This window comes from Larimichthys crocea, chromosome XXIII (assembly GCF_000972845.2).
Source record: "Larimichthys crocea isolate SSNF chromosome XXIII, L_crocea_2.0, whole genome shotgun sequence".
In the NCBI taxonomy this organism is placed as follows: Eukaryota; Metazoa; Chordata; class Actinopteri; family Sciaenidae; genus Larimichthys; species Larimichthys crocea.
Window position 1 is genome coordinate 13,552,801 of NC_040033.1, and position 12,615 is coordinate 13,565,415.

Below are 12,615 nucleotides of genomic sequence, written 5' to 3' on the forward strand. Positions count from 1 at the left end.
CTCCAGTCAAAACAAATCTGATCCGTTTTGGAAACAGAGCCTGGTGGTTCGTTAGGGGAGGGGTGCAACATGAGTGTGTGCATGGGTGTAAAACAGGGTGAGGTGGGTAAAGGGAGGGGGGGTTGTTAATGAGGGAGACCTTAGGGGGTCACACTAGGAGTATGGGGAGTACTGCTGCAGGCGGGTGCCCCAACAAACACCCTCTCCCACACAGACATGCCCTCCATTCTCACTTCCATCCTACACTCAATCCCATCTGTGCCACATTCATTTTAATTGCCTTAATGAACATAATAAATATATCTCCTCTCTATTGACGAATGCTGTTTGACAGCCATGGGGGTGGCAGGCAAGTAGAGGATGGGCCCTTGATTGGAGTGTAATCATTGTTAAAGGCCCAGCGTGAATAACGTATTCAGATTGGAGAAGAGACGTAACACGCGCGCAGACACATGCAGACACACACAGGTGGCTTAGGCCCACGGGGTGTTTCATTCACAACTTGGCACTCCAGCTGTTATTATCATCATCAGCTTTGTTCGGGCTAGATTGTGTGTGAAAGAGCGAAACGTGGTGTGCAACGCTTTTGTTGGATGTGAATGCTAAACTCTGATCAGCTGGTGGATGCACACAAATGTATGCACCCATATGTACGGTCACGCACGCTCACACACACACACACACACACACACACACACACATAGATGACTCACGTTCTCTCGTCTTGCCATGTGCCCTGGTCTCGAGTCTGGGCCTGCAAACAATTATAAATTGAAAAACACAACCTGTTTGCGATCGACTCTCCTTTTTGTCTCTTCCTATTTGTGCTTCATTGCTTTTCCACTCTGCACTTGTTCACCTTCAAGCGCTCCGTGTCTCTCTCCTTCTCATCCGCCACTTCTTTCAGTCTCTTTACCTCCGCCTTCAATGTGTCATTAGCCTCCTGAAGATGTCTGACAAAGCCCGGAAAGATGCAGAGTTAAACAGAGAAATATACATAGAGAGGCAGACGCGGAGAACGACAGACACCTATTAGCATCAAGAGACCCTTGTTAACATGGCAGACAAAATATTCTGCCACACAACGGCAATGGTGTCTGTGTTTCTCTGCTTCCAGAACAGCCTTTAACTAGCAGTTCAGGCATTATCTCTGACACACACACACACACACACACACACACACACACACACACACACACCCTGATCCATTATAATGAAATGCTATATTTCCACAGTCATTTATCACTTACCCATGTGGCTATTTTATTTCAGTATTTTGTTATGCCACCAATCCTCAGTATCAAGAACTATTAAAACGAGTTCTTATTCTGGTATTTATTGTACCACTAATAGTACACATCAGAAGCATGAAGCAGTTTTCTTCAACTGGTGGAGAAATATATTGTTTCTGTATATTCAGAGAAGGTGCTGAGTTCTGAACGTTCTATGAAACGCGACTTCACATAGGCTGTGTGTTCCAGGTGTAAAAAGACTGTTACTATTGCTACAGGTTGCCATGACAAAGACATAAGAACAAAACACACTGCTACAGGTTGCCATGACAAAGACATAAGAACAAAACACACAAACAAGTTAAGAGGGAGATAGAGAGAGAGAGAGAGAAAGAGAGAGAGAGAGAGAGAGGAAAAACTAGACACAGACAGTTGTGGTGCTGCTGGGCGGGGCAGATGGAGGTATGGCACCGCAGGGGGGTTGGGGTGACAGAAGTGGCTAGACCACTTTGATCTCTGGAAAGACAAATACATCACGCCGTCGTCTGTGTTTACATGTGTGTACGTGTTTGCGTGGAGTCATGATAATGCATGCGTGCAGAAGAGATATCAGGTGTGAGTTCACCTGAGTCACTTCAACACTTGCATATACTTTGAAACACACACACACACAAACTGTATGTGCACATGGACTATAATCCCAAACTTTTCTGGCGGGAAATGTGACCTAGTTTGCAGGTGTAGCCGTTAGCTGAGCCACCTTTAGGAAATGAATGTACTGCACGGGATTGAGACACAGACAGACGCCCACACGCAGACAGAAGAAACACTCACTGATAAACTAGTGCACCTAAAAATCTAAATCTAAAAAAAAAACTACAAAATGAAATAAATACTTACTCTTTCTCTTCAGTGGCAATGAGATGCAACTTGTTTTGGGCCTTCATCTGGGCAGTAAGGCTCTCGTTGGATGCCCTGAGACGAGAAGACTTCTGATGTTGAACTTGAAAACAACACTCTATAAAACTTTTATGAACACATGCCAGTTAGCCAGTTTTTTAGCAGTACTAATAACACTAGACACACAAAGTGCAAAAAATTTAAAACAATATAATTACTCAGTGGTTATGGGCTTTACAGTGAGGAAAATGTTAAATAATAATAATAATTTAAAAAATACACTGTGCACACATACTATCAGTGAAAAAACATACAGGAAACACTGAAACATTGCCTTTTTTTCTATATATACAAATGCAATGAAAATAGTTGGTCATACTTTTGTTCCGTAATCCAGCGGTTGACATTAGTCATAACCAGCTGGCTTTCATGGCGAAGCTTTGCATTGTCAGACCGTGTCCCCTCCAGCTCTGACCGAAGTGTGTCCACCTACAATACATAGTCAAATATGACTTATTAATGAATATATAACGAGGGCGTCATCCACTCTTTGACATTATTGTCGTTAAAATATGCAGTTTGTAGGTAAAAAATAAATTTCTTTTAAGAAAGGTAGTAACCACCAAAACTGGCAAATGTGGAGTGGAGGGAGCCAAAGGAGTGAAAGAAAGAAAAGGAAAATAGGAGGATAAGTGAACCTCTAATAGATGGGAGGCAAGGACAGGGTGAAAATAAATGTCAAAAACAGAGCATAATAGCAACACAAGAGAAAAATTAAATAAATGGAGAATAATGGAGGATGAAAGAGATGGCATTTGCAGACGCAGGTATAAATAGCAGGGTGAGGTATTAAGCAGGTGCAAAGGAGGAAAGATGGAGGATGGGGGAGAGCAGAAGCAGACTGAAGACAAGATTGGAGAGAGGAGAAGACGGTTGAGGGGTGAAAACAGGCATGGGATGGCACTGGCCAAACTGCTGACTTTTTCATTCTGCTTATCAGTCAGGACCTTTCCAGGCCTAAACTCTCGGGACCCTGACACATTACCGTTATCGCCATGGAAACACCTTGATATACCATCCCATCTTCCCACAAAGACTTGGGCAAACATGAAAAAAAAAAAAAAGTTTCCAATATGTGGCCCATGCTTTAAGAATCCAAAAATGTCATATGATTATCCTAAAATGTCAAAAATATCAACCGCTGTGTGAGTTAAATCATGTGCATGCGTGCAGATGTCTGTACGTACCAAATATATACCAAAATATTTTCCTGATGATGTTTATCTGGGAAACACCACAGAGTTAAATGTTACACAGGGGTGATAAGACGCTGTTGATGTAGTACTGAGTGGAAATGCTGGAGTAGTCAGAAAACTGATTATGATGAATTATGCTTCATTTCATCATCAAAAGCTTCAGCGGAACAAGACAAGACAGAGGGTAAGCCAAGAAGAGCGAAGAATGGAGGGAAGATCTTTTTAAAATTTTTTTATTTATTAAAAATAAAACAGAGAATAGCGCGTCTTTATAAATTTGTCAATCTTCTACAGTGACAGTGAATGTGATCTTTTTTAATTTGTTTACACCTTAATCAAAGACAAGCCAGTCTTCAATCCCGTATCACATCAGCCCTGCACGACCAGCCAGTTTAAAAAGTTGACCAGCCAGTCATGCTTCATATTCTACGAGAGGAATTCATGCAACTAACGGGATAACCTAACAGGTTTGCTTGTGTTATTTTGCAGAAAAATGTTCAATGTAATATTAAAATCTGCTGAATCAACAGTTTTAGGAAAACACATGAACCAATGCTGTGCCACCTAATGTATGTGTTGGATACATTAACTCATTGCAGGGCTGGAGAAATCCATTGCATACTTAACCTAAAATGTACTACAAACGAAAACTGTTCCAGTGTAAGGCAGCATGCTGCCATGAAGTAGTGTGAGGTGTCAGGGAAGGCGTACTGTAACTGTCAGTAAAGTCAGGTTCTGGTAGGAAAACCAGAAAGGTTTGAAGGGTTTTCAATGGTGCAATCCCATTTGTCACAATAATGTGAGATAATAAAGGTGCAGTTGAGTTCAGAGGATCATCCTTCAATAACATAAATGAATAGGCTGCCTTAGATGTGAAAGGAAGTTGTGAAGACGACAGTGACGCATAATCAATAATTCAAATTTCATAACATGATGAAGAATTACGCTTTTAATTACATTTAGATTAGGGAAAGGGCCGCATTTCAACAAATAAAGCAATGAAGAAAAACCGAGAGAACAATGAAATTACGTCCAGCAAATCATTCAATTTTCAAGAGTAAACTGAGTCAGGGCATCAATTGTAATTACATTTATCAACGATGGCATAAATATTGTGAATCCCCTGTTGTTTGTGATTTAATTCCTGTTTTGTCTCATGCGTCGACACATCTTTATGTGGAGGAAGTTCTGTTGTGAAATTATTGGCCCAAAACCACACGTTAATACTTCAATATTAATTATATACACAAAAATATCAAACTGTACCAGTCAAAAGCTCAAAACACACCCACGCTCACAACGAGATCTGCACACACCTCCATATGCACGAGCATGCACACACACACAAACACACACACACACACGAGCACACACTGGCAGGATCTGTGGCGTGCTGTAATGACAGTAATTACCTGTGGTCTCACATTAACATCTCCCTCCTGACTGTCTGACTGGCTCGGCTGGTGGAGGGATGTAAATCGCAGCGCAAGTCTGATGTTGTGATTAGGAGTAAATTACACACCATCACTCTGTTTCCACCAGTGTCAAGGGAGGCAGTGAAAGGGTGTGCGTGAAAGAGGGGGATAGTGTGTGTGTGTGTGTGTGTGTGTGTGTGTTAGACAGAGGGAGAGGGAGGGACATTTAGAGAAAAGGGGACAAAGGAGGTGTGATTGCAAGCAGGGGGAGGAGTAAAGTAGCATACCTGCTTAACATTTAGATTGGTTTTGTTGCACAAATATTTTAGCTGATGATGGGGGCTAAAAGGGGCAACAAAATTCATTTGGGACACACTTATAACCAAGTTTGGTGATACCACTGGTCCTTTCAGGTCTAAGCTAGAGAATATGAGTTTTCTACTGCAGTGCTGCTGAAGGATTTTGAATCCTTACAGCTGCTGCAACAGTATTTATCATTTTGATAGTTTATTCTATCGAAATAAGGCAGAGCTGTCCAGTCCATAGCCCACGCCGTTCATTGATACAAGATGGACTTTGTGGACCCACACAATCTTTCTCTGATCTTGAACATCTGAATGAACTTTCATGACAAACCACAAAGCATACCTGCAGACAGAAATAAAAAAAAAAAGAAGATTGTGCGGACTTTAGCAGTTAATGGATTTTCCATCTTTTCTGCTCCCCATGAAGCTGTGGACTGGTATCACATTGCACATTAGCTGCACAGGACAAAAAGTGTATTTTCACTAAAACAGCCCAAACTGTCCAAGGTCGTGGAATAAACATAATTCAAAGTAAAAAAAAAAATTCTGGGTAAAGAAAAAAGCAGATGAGGGTGGAAAAAAAAAAAACACACACCACCGATGTTGTCACCATCACCATCAAACCGCCAGAGCTGAATACGAGCCATTACTCTGTTCCACTCAGCTCATCAGAGCACATCCTCTCATCAAATTAATGAACACATTTATTGTTAAACACGTTTTTATAAAACATTCATTCATTCTGTCTAATTAAAAGACCCAACAGGCCTGACATCACTTAAATATGCATACTTATCACTCACAGGGTCTGAATTAAAGATCTACAAGCGTGTGTGTGTGTGTGTGTGTGTGTGTGTGTGTCTGTGTCTCTGTGTGTGTACTGTATGTGTGCATGTGAGTGCATGATGGCAGTAGAAAATGAGGTTCCCTAAGCAGGTCTTCTCACTCTAGGCTTAATGGTGATAATCATGGCGTGACCCAACATTAAGACAGTGTGTGTGTGTGTGTGTGTGTGTGTGTGTGTACTGTATGTGGATGTGTGTGTGTGTGTGTGTTTATGTGTGTCCCACTCTCTCTCTCTCACCTAATGGTGACGATGATGACATGTTCTCCATTAGACTAGTCAGTGGGCCACGGCAGATCTAGCATATTAATGATGCTGATGATGGCTTCTTTAATTACCTTCATCTGCTGCTGCATGGCCTGACTCCTCTCCCCAAGTCCTTTCATCTCAATCTCTCCTACGCATGCTGCTGGGTTGTTTATCAGTGGCTGCCATTATTGAAGTCCCCTATCTTGCATCTAGCCTGCATGAGCACAACTACATTACCAGCCTTGATAGACATTTCTCAACCACTTCCCAGCCAGATGAAGTTCCCCCCATCTAGCAGGTATCATTTTATATACATGGGAGGAAACATGGGTTTTTTGGGTGCAGATGGAAATGTGTCCATCACTGAATGAACATAGAAAGCTTGCATAGAAGGCTTGCATGGATTCAAAATCCAAGCCTTTGGTAAGCCAGTTTTTATCTTTAAATCATATTATTCCCAATTTTAGATTGCATTTTTATACATTATAACAATTTACTTTTAAGATGTCAGGTTTTTAGCTTTTTTTAAGCCATACTGTAGCTAGTAGTGCGGCAGGTTTACTGGAGAAACGATGCAAATAGCGCTGTGCGGCATCTTATATTTGTTGGTACCCTCCAACAATAGGAAGCTGTAAATGTGTGCTGGATGTGAGAGATTCACTGACCGATGTTTAGCTGTCCAGGTGACCAGCCTGAAACAGTGCTCAGCTAGCAGCAGCAACACAAAAGAACAATTTTAGGTTTTCATTGTTGCTGTATTGTTTAGTGATGAGCTGATGCAGCAAGAGTTTGGAAAAACTGGCAATGACTGTATCCTAAATTGCTTATTTTTTCAGCACCTATTGGAAAATAAATAATATGTAATGATGGGATGCATTTAAAAAGTATTAAATAAACAATTTCTGTTCTTTTTTTGAGTCACTCAGTTCCCTTTATCCACTTGTGGTATTATGTTACATGTTCTCTTAGACAGAGACATTTAAATGAGATGTGGGACTTGTTTTTACACACACATACACACACACACTCACACACACAATAGATCTCAGAAAATAGGAAAAGAAAAATATGCTTCCGTGCAAAATGGTGAAATGAAAAAGAAATAAACTTTCATTAGTTTTCGTGTTATTAATCTAAGGCTTTCTCTAGTGTGGCTAGTGTGATCTCACACAGCTCTTTTGGAATCTGTGAAGAGGGTGTTAGTGGAGTAAAACGTTCCAACTAAGGTGAGCTAATTAAAGGTTAGCCTTGAATAATTACAATAATAGCATTCTTACTTACTTTTAGAAATTAGGTACCGTTAAATGAGTGGCAGGTGTGATTTGTAAAGACTCATTTCCACTCATCTTTCAAGCGTTGGTCAAGGTCACACACACACACACACACACACACACACACACACACACACACACACACACACACACAGGTATGAGTCTGAGTGAAGAGTGTGAACTTTGACTAACTGATATGAATTTACCTTGCTGTCTTCTTTAAACTAACAAGGTAGACACAAATTCTAAGAATTTGAAGAACAAAGGGCTTTTGTAATTAAATAGACTTTTTCAAAAATTGATCTATTAAAATAAAATAAACGTGACCTGAAAGAGAAACAATCTTTAAAATCATCATGCCTCATTTTTCCCTTCCCATGAACCTTTGCATACACAAACTTTTCACGGTTCATCTGGATCCATTCACAGAGACACAGACGTACAACCTTCTTTTGTGAAGAAAGACCGTGCAGTAGCTGAGAAGGACACAAAAAGTTACGGAGACAACAGGAGAAAAATAGTGCTTGGCTTATCTTCTTCACTGTCTGCCCCATCTCACAAATAAATTACGGGACTGAAGCTTAATGAGCTGTGTTTGAGGGTGATGGGACACAAGGACACACCCCCACACACTGAACAAATACAAAAGTCTATTCCATGGTTAAACAGTCAGACAATTGGCCCACTTCTCCGTGTTCACCAACTAAACAAATGAGCTTCATTTGTATGTCCTCATTTCTCTATCATCAGACCCGTGTGTGTGTGATCTAGTGTGGGTCATTCTAAGCTAATTAGACCAGGCTTCTATAAGGTATAATGAGTGAGATCAATGAACATCATGAGACCGTTCCAGAGTCTGAGTCTCTCCAGAATTACCAAAATGAAAGTACCACATGCTAAATGTTTGCAAATTTCACCCACACAGCCGCATTTCAAATCAGAACAAACACTTACAGGTGAAGAATTGTGCATCTCACTCCAAATATAATTCGATAACAGCAACGTTAGGCAGCTAAATCATCGTCAAACGCTGCTGGAGTTGTAAAGAAAATGGAGGAAACTGGAACCAATTACATTTTGTTTTGCCTACCTCCATGTCCAACGACTGTGTGTCTTGCTTTGTGTGATTCAGTGTTTTTCTCAAGAATACTTAACTGGGCTTGTCTCTCTAATCACCAGGCAGATCCCCTGCTGACTCAGAGTGATTAAAAGCTACTGTCTAATTGTATTTCTATAGAATGACATCAATAGTTGTAAAGATTTTGTCCGACTGAGAAAAGTTTATGGGAATAAAAACATGCTTATAAACTTTTGCTATCTGAAAACTCCCCTGCAAATTCTCATTAAAACTGCTTGAAATCTTTTACTCCATGCTAAAAGAAGTCGAGGTAAACACACTAATGACTATGATTGTATGTGTGTTTGTATGTGTGTGTGGCAGAGAGAGTGAGTAAGGCCGACGAGGGATGATCTGATCAGTCACAAAAACATGCCCAGTGTTTACCACGACTTGTATTTGAACTGGACTCATGCAGAGGAACTGCATCGAGTGAAGTGTGTGTTTATGTGTGTGTGTGTGTGCATATGTGTGTGCGGTGAGCAGCATGCACGCAAGCACAAAACGGATATATGGCAGATAACATGCAATCCCTTTCTTCATATCAGAAAAGAAACACTAAACAGACCCGTGAAACACAAACAGGACTCTGCATTTAACACACATATTATAAACATACACACACTGACTGTTAGATACAGAGACATACACACAGAGAAAGACAGAGCTATCTGAGGTTCAGCTACTGTGCACCGAGGCAATTTGTAATATAGATTTCCTCTATAGGCCACTGTAGTGTACCATTTACCATTTCAGACCCTTTGATTTTTTTCACCAGCGGATAATTCATCTTCTGCTGGTCAATAACAGAGATTGGGACCTAATGAAGGAGTCATAGTCAGAACGACCATCACACTGGTGTTTAAACACTGTTTGGAGTCAAATTCATTGAAAAGCTCATCTGTTGTTGAGATGATGGAAGACAGCAAGAATGGAAAGAGGAAGGAATTGTATATGAGTGCAGGAGAGCAGCCAGAGGATGCACACTCCCAAAGAGTTTAGCTACAAATGCATGCATATAATAAACAATGAGGGGGAGTCGTTCATTAAAAACACAAATGCAATGATTTTAACAGCTTCCAATGTGCTTTGTTGTACTTTAAACGCAGCGTTTAGTTTTTTTTTATTAAATAGTAATCAGCCAAACAAAAGCCACGACTGACACTGATGCATGTCTGGATCCCGCTAGTTTGTCAATCCATTAACGCCGGTGATGAGTGAGAGGGCTTTACTCATAGTGACTAGATGCTGCTGGCTGTTGTTTGTTGTATCAGTGCCTTGGAGGAATAGTTCGACGTATTGGGAAAGCCTCAAAGGTTAGATGCGAAGATTGAAAACACTCTCGTATCTGTCTGTTAAATACAGTATAAGGCTACAGTCAGAAGACAGTTACCTTAGTTTTGCATAAAGACTGGAAAAAGTCATAAATATCATTTAAAAAAAACTGTTAATTAATCATTCAAAGCGAGTTGTAATTAAACCTAGAAATCCATTTATTGAGGAGATTTATTGTTTGATGTGCCTGAAGATTTTTACTGATGCAATGCATAATAGTGGAGTACATCAAATTGATTATTGTATATAAACTACTTTTGCCACCTTTTAATATATATCAGGATCAGAAAATAACATGCTCATTAATATTGTGACATTGATTGTAACCCTGTCAACAGAAGTTCAAGGTTACTTCCAAGACAAAATAAACAGACCTTTACTTTATGCCTATGTTCATACACTACTAGCCATTGCCATGTGTTCTTTATGCGTGACTCTGAATTGACAGACCCGTGACTAACTCTGACATGTCCCGCAACATGTTTGATCAGAAATTGTACAACTGAGAAAAAAGATGAAAGGATTTTCAACAGTTGAAGAACAGATGAAGAACAGTTCTCGAGCACTGGCCTGGCTACTGACTGACCAATCAACTGGCCTAAGTCAGTGTCTTACTGGCCCTGGGCAATCACTATTGTCAAGAAAAAAAGGAGAGCCACACTATGTGGGCTGAATTATTCACAAGGACAGAATGAAAAAAAGAGATGAAGGTGAGGAAGAGCAAGGTAAAGAGAAAGAAATAGAGAGAGGAATAAAAGGAAAGATGTATGAAAGAAGGAGTATGAAAAGAGAGAGGCAGAAAACACGAGAACAGAGAGAAAAACACAGAAAAGAAGAAAAGAAAAAAGTAACTTTAAGAATCTGAACAAAATGCAAAGTCAGGATCCGAGGGAGCACCACTGTGCACGGCAGCTTAAGTCGGAATTCAAAGTTTGTCGAATCTAAATGAACATCACTTCCCAGTCCTGGCTTTACCCTTAATTATCCATTCTGCCTTTGTACAGCGCCGGCTCAGCTCTGACAACCGATCTCCCCAGAGACCCCGCTAGCCCCCCACTCGCAGCCAGAACATTAGGGAATATCAGGGAATATTACACTCAGGAATTAACGCTCCAAATCACCTTGCCAGGTTTAGGTCCCACATACACCCCTCCCTGTCTTGGACAAGATAATCCAGGCTCTAGCACCGGATATATGCCACTAATCATCAAAAAGGTAAGAGGGGGTGCAGGGAGAGAGAGGAGGAGAGAAGAGGGGAGGAAGACCTTGCAGGGCATGGGAGGAGAGGAGATGGGAGGAGACCTGTGTATTAGTATTCATGTTTATGTAGTACAGTAGACCTGGCTCAAATACTTCTTTAACTACTTTAAGTATGAAAAAAAAGTAGGGTCAGCAAAGGAAATCAATATGCTGACTGGCAGACGGATTAGATAATTACATTTAAAAGATATTAAGTGGTAAAATTGCTATAGCTTTCTGTGAGTACAGACAGTATCTCAATAGTTCTGATGACAAACACCTCAACTGCGCTGGGCTCCAAACACAAATAAGTTATTTGCAGAGACTATGTCACTCAGGTCTGGTGTGTATATATTTACCTGGTCCTGTGCGTCCTGTTTCTCTCGCTCTGCCCTGAGTTTGTGATCGACAGCCTGCTGGAGATTCCTCTTGTGTTCTGCCACCTCCGACTCCAGCTTCACTGCCATTGACCTGCCAACACACAAATAAATGTTATACCAGAATAAGTTTCATTAATCTAATATAATTAAAAATCAGTCACTGTATTTTAGTCACTTCGATATCTTTGCATTTAAAAACAAAACAAAACTTCATGTCACATTCGTTATTACCATAAATGTTCCTAAAAACAAGCACATTTAATGTACTTAATTCCAATATTAAGTTTCCTGAAAATCCAGATCTGTGGGAGAGTTTAATGCAGGCACAGAAAGTGTGAGTGTGTGTGTGTGTGTGTGTGTGTGTGTGTGTGTGTATGTGTGTGTGCGCGTGTGCGTGTGTGGCAGCCGAGCTAAGGGAATGTGAAGGGGATCAATATGAAGGGGTCTATTCCTGCCACGCAACTGTGCGTCTGTGTGTATGTGAGTCAGTTAGTGTCTGAAAGTGTGTGTGTACATGTGTGCGACTGAGTTTGTGCGTGCCAGCTGCCCTGGCTACAGCGAGATCAATACGACAAATGATTACCATTTCCACAAACCTCCCTCCACAGCCGCGCTTCGGCCCGCTCAGTGAGCCTCGACACCCTCACCAACCCCCCCGCCCGCCTCCGCTCACATACACACAAACAGACCAAAACAAACCACCCCCACGCTTGACCCACACATCTAAAAGCAAATGTAAAAATGAAAAATTACAGGTTCATGAATAGTAAAAACATTTGGGCCTCGTACAGGCAAAAGTTTTGTGACAGTGAACTGAAGTTAGTTTATTATAGATTTTACAGTTAAAATAACAATGACTCTGCAGGGGAAGACCACAAAGTCAGCATTTGACCATTAGTTTGTATTGATATTTGTGTTAATTGACACATCCAAAAAGAAAATAATACCATAAAATTAATGCACAGCTCAATATTTACCCCTCTGACTCTATACATCATCTGCTATTTTTTCAGTCAATCAATTAGTCTTAACTGTTAAAAACAATGACTCATCACTAGTTACTAGACCTTAC

The 12,615-nt window shown here is 40.7% G+C and overlaps 1 protein-coding gene across 3 annotated transcripts in view; it reads right to left on the reverse strand.

The window, feature by feature from the left end:
• The window catches only part of LOC104922598 (trichohyalin), an 87,559-nt gene that overhangs the window by 8,481 nt on the left and 66,463 nt on the right, over positions 1-12,615 (reverse strand). For 2 of the 3 annotated variants that reach the window (XM_027274279.1, XM_027274280.1), the window contains exons 23-27: positions 11,523-11,634; positions 2,512-2,621; positions 2,133-2,207; positions 860-953; positions 714-754 (exon numbers count right to left, since the gene is read on the reverse strand). In XM_027274279.1, the coding sequence (XP_027130080.1) occupies positions 714-754; positions 860-953; positions 2,133-2,207; positions 2,512-2,621; positions 11,523-11,634 (432 nt within the window). Of the gene's footprint in view, positions 1-713; positions 755-859; positions 954-2,132; positions 2,208-2,511; positions 2,622-6,227; positions 6,416-11,522; positions 11,635-12,615 lie in introns of those variants that run through there. The other variant, XM_027274281.1, reaches the window with a different exon arrangement.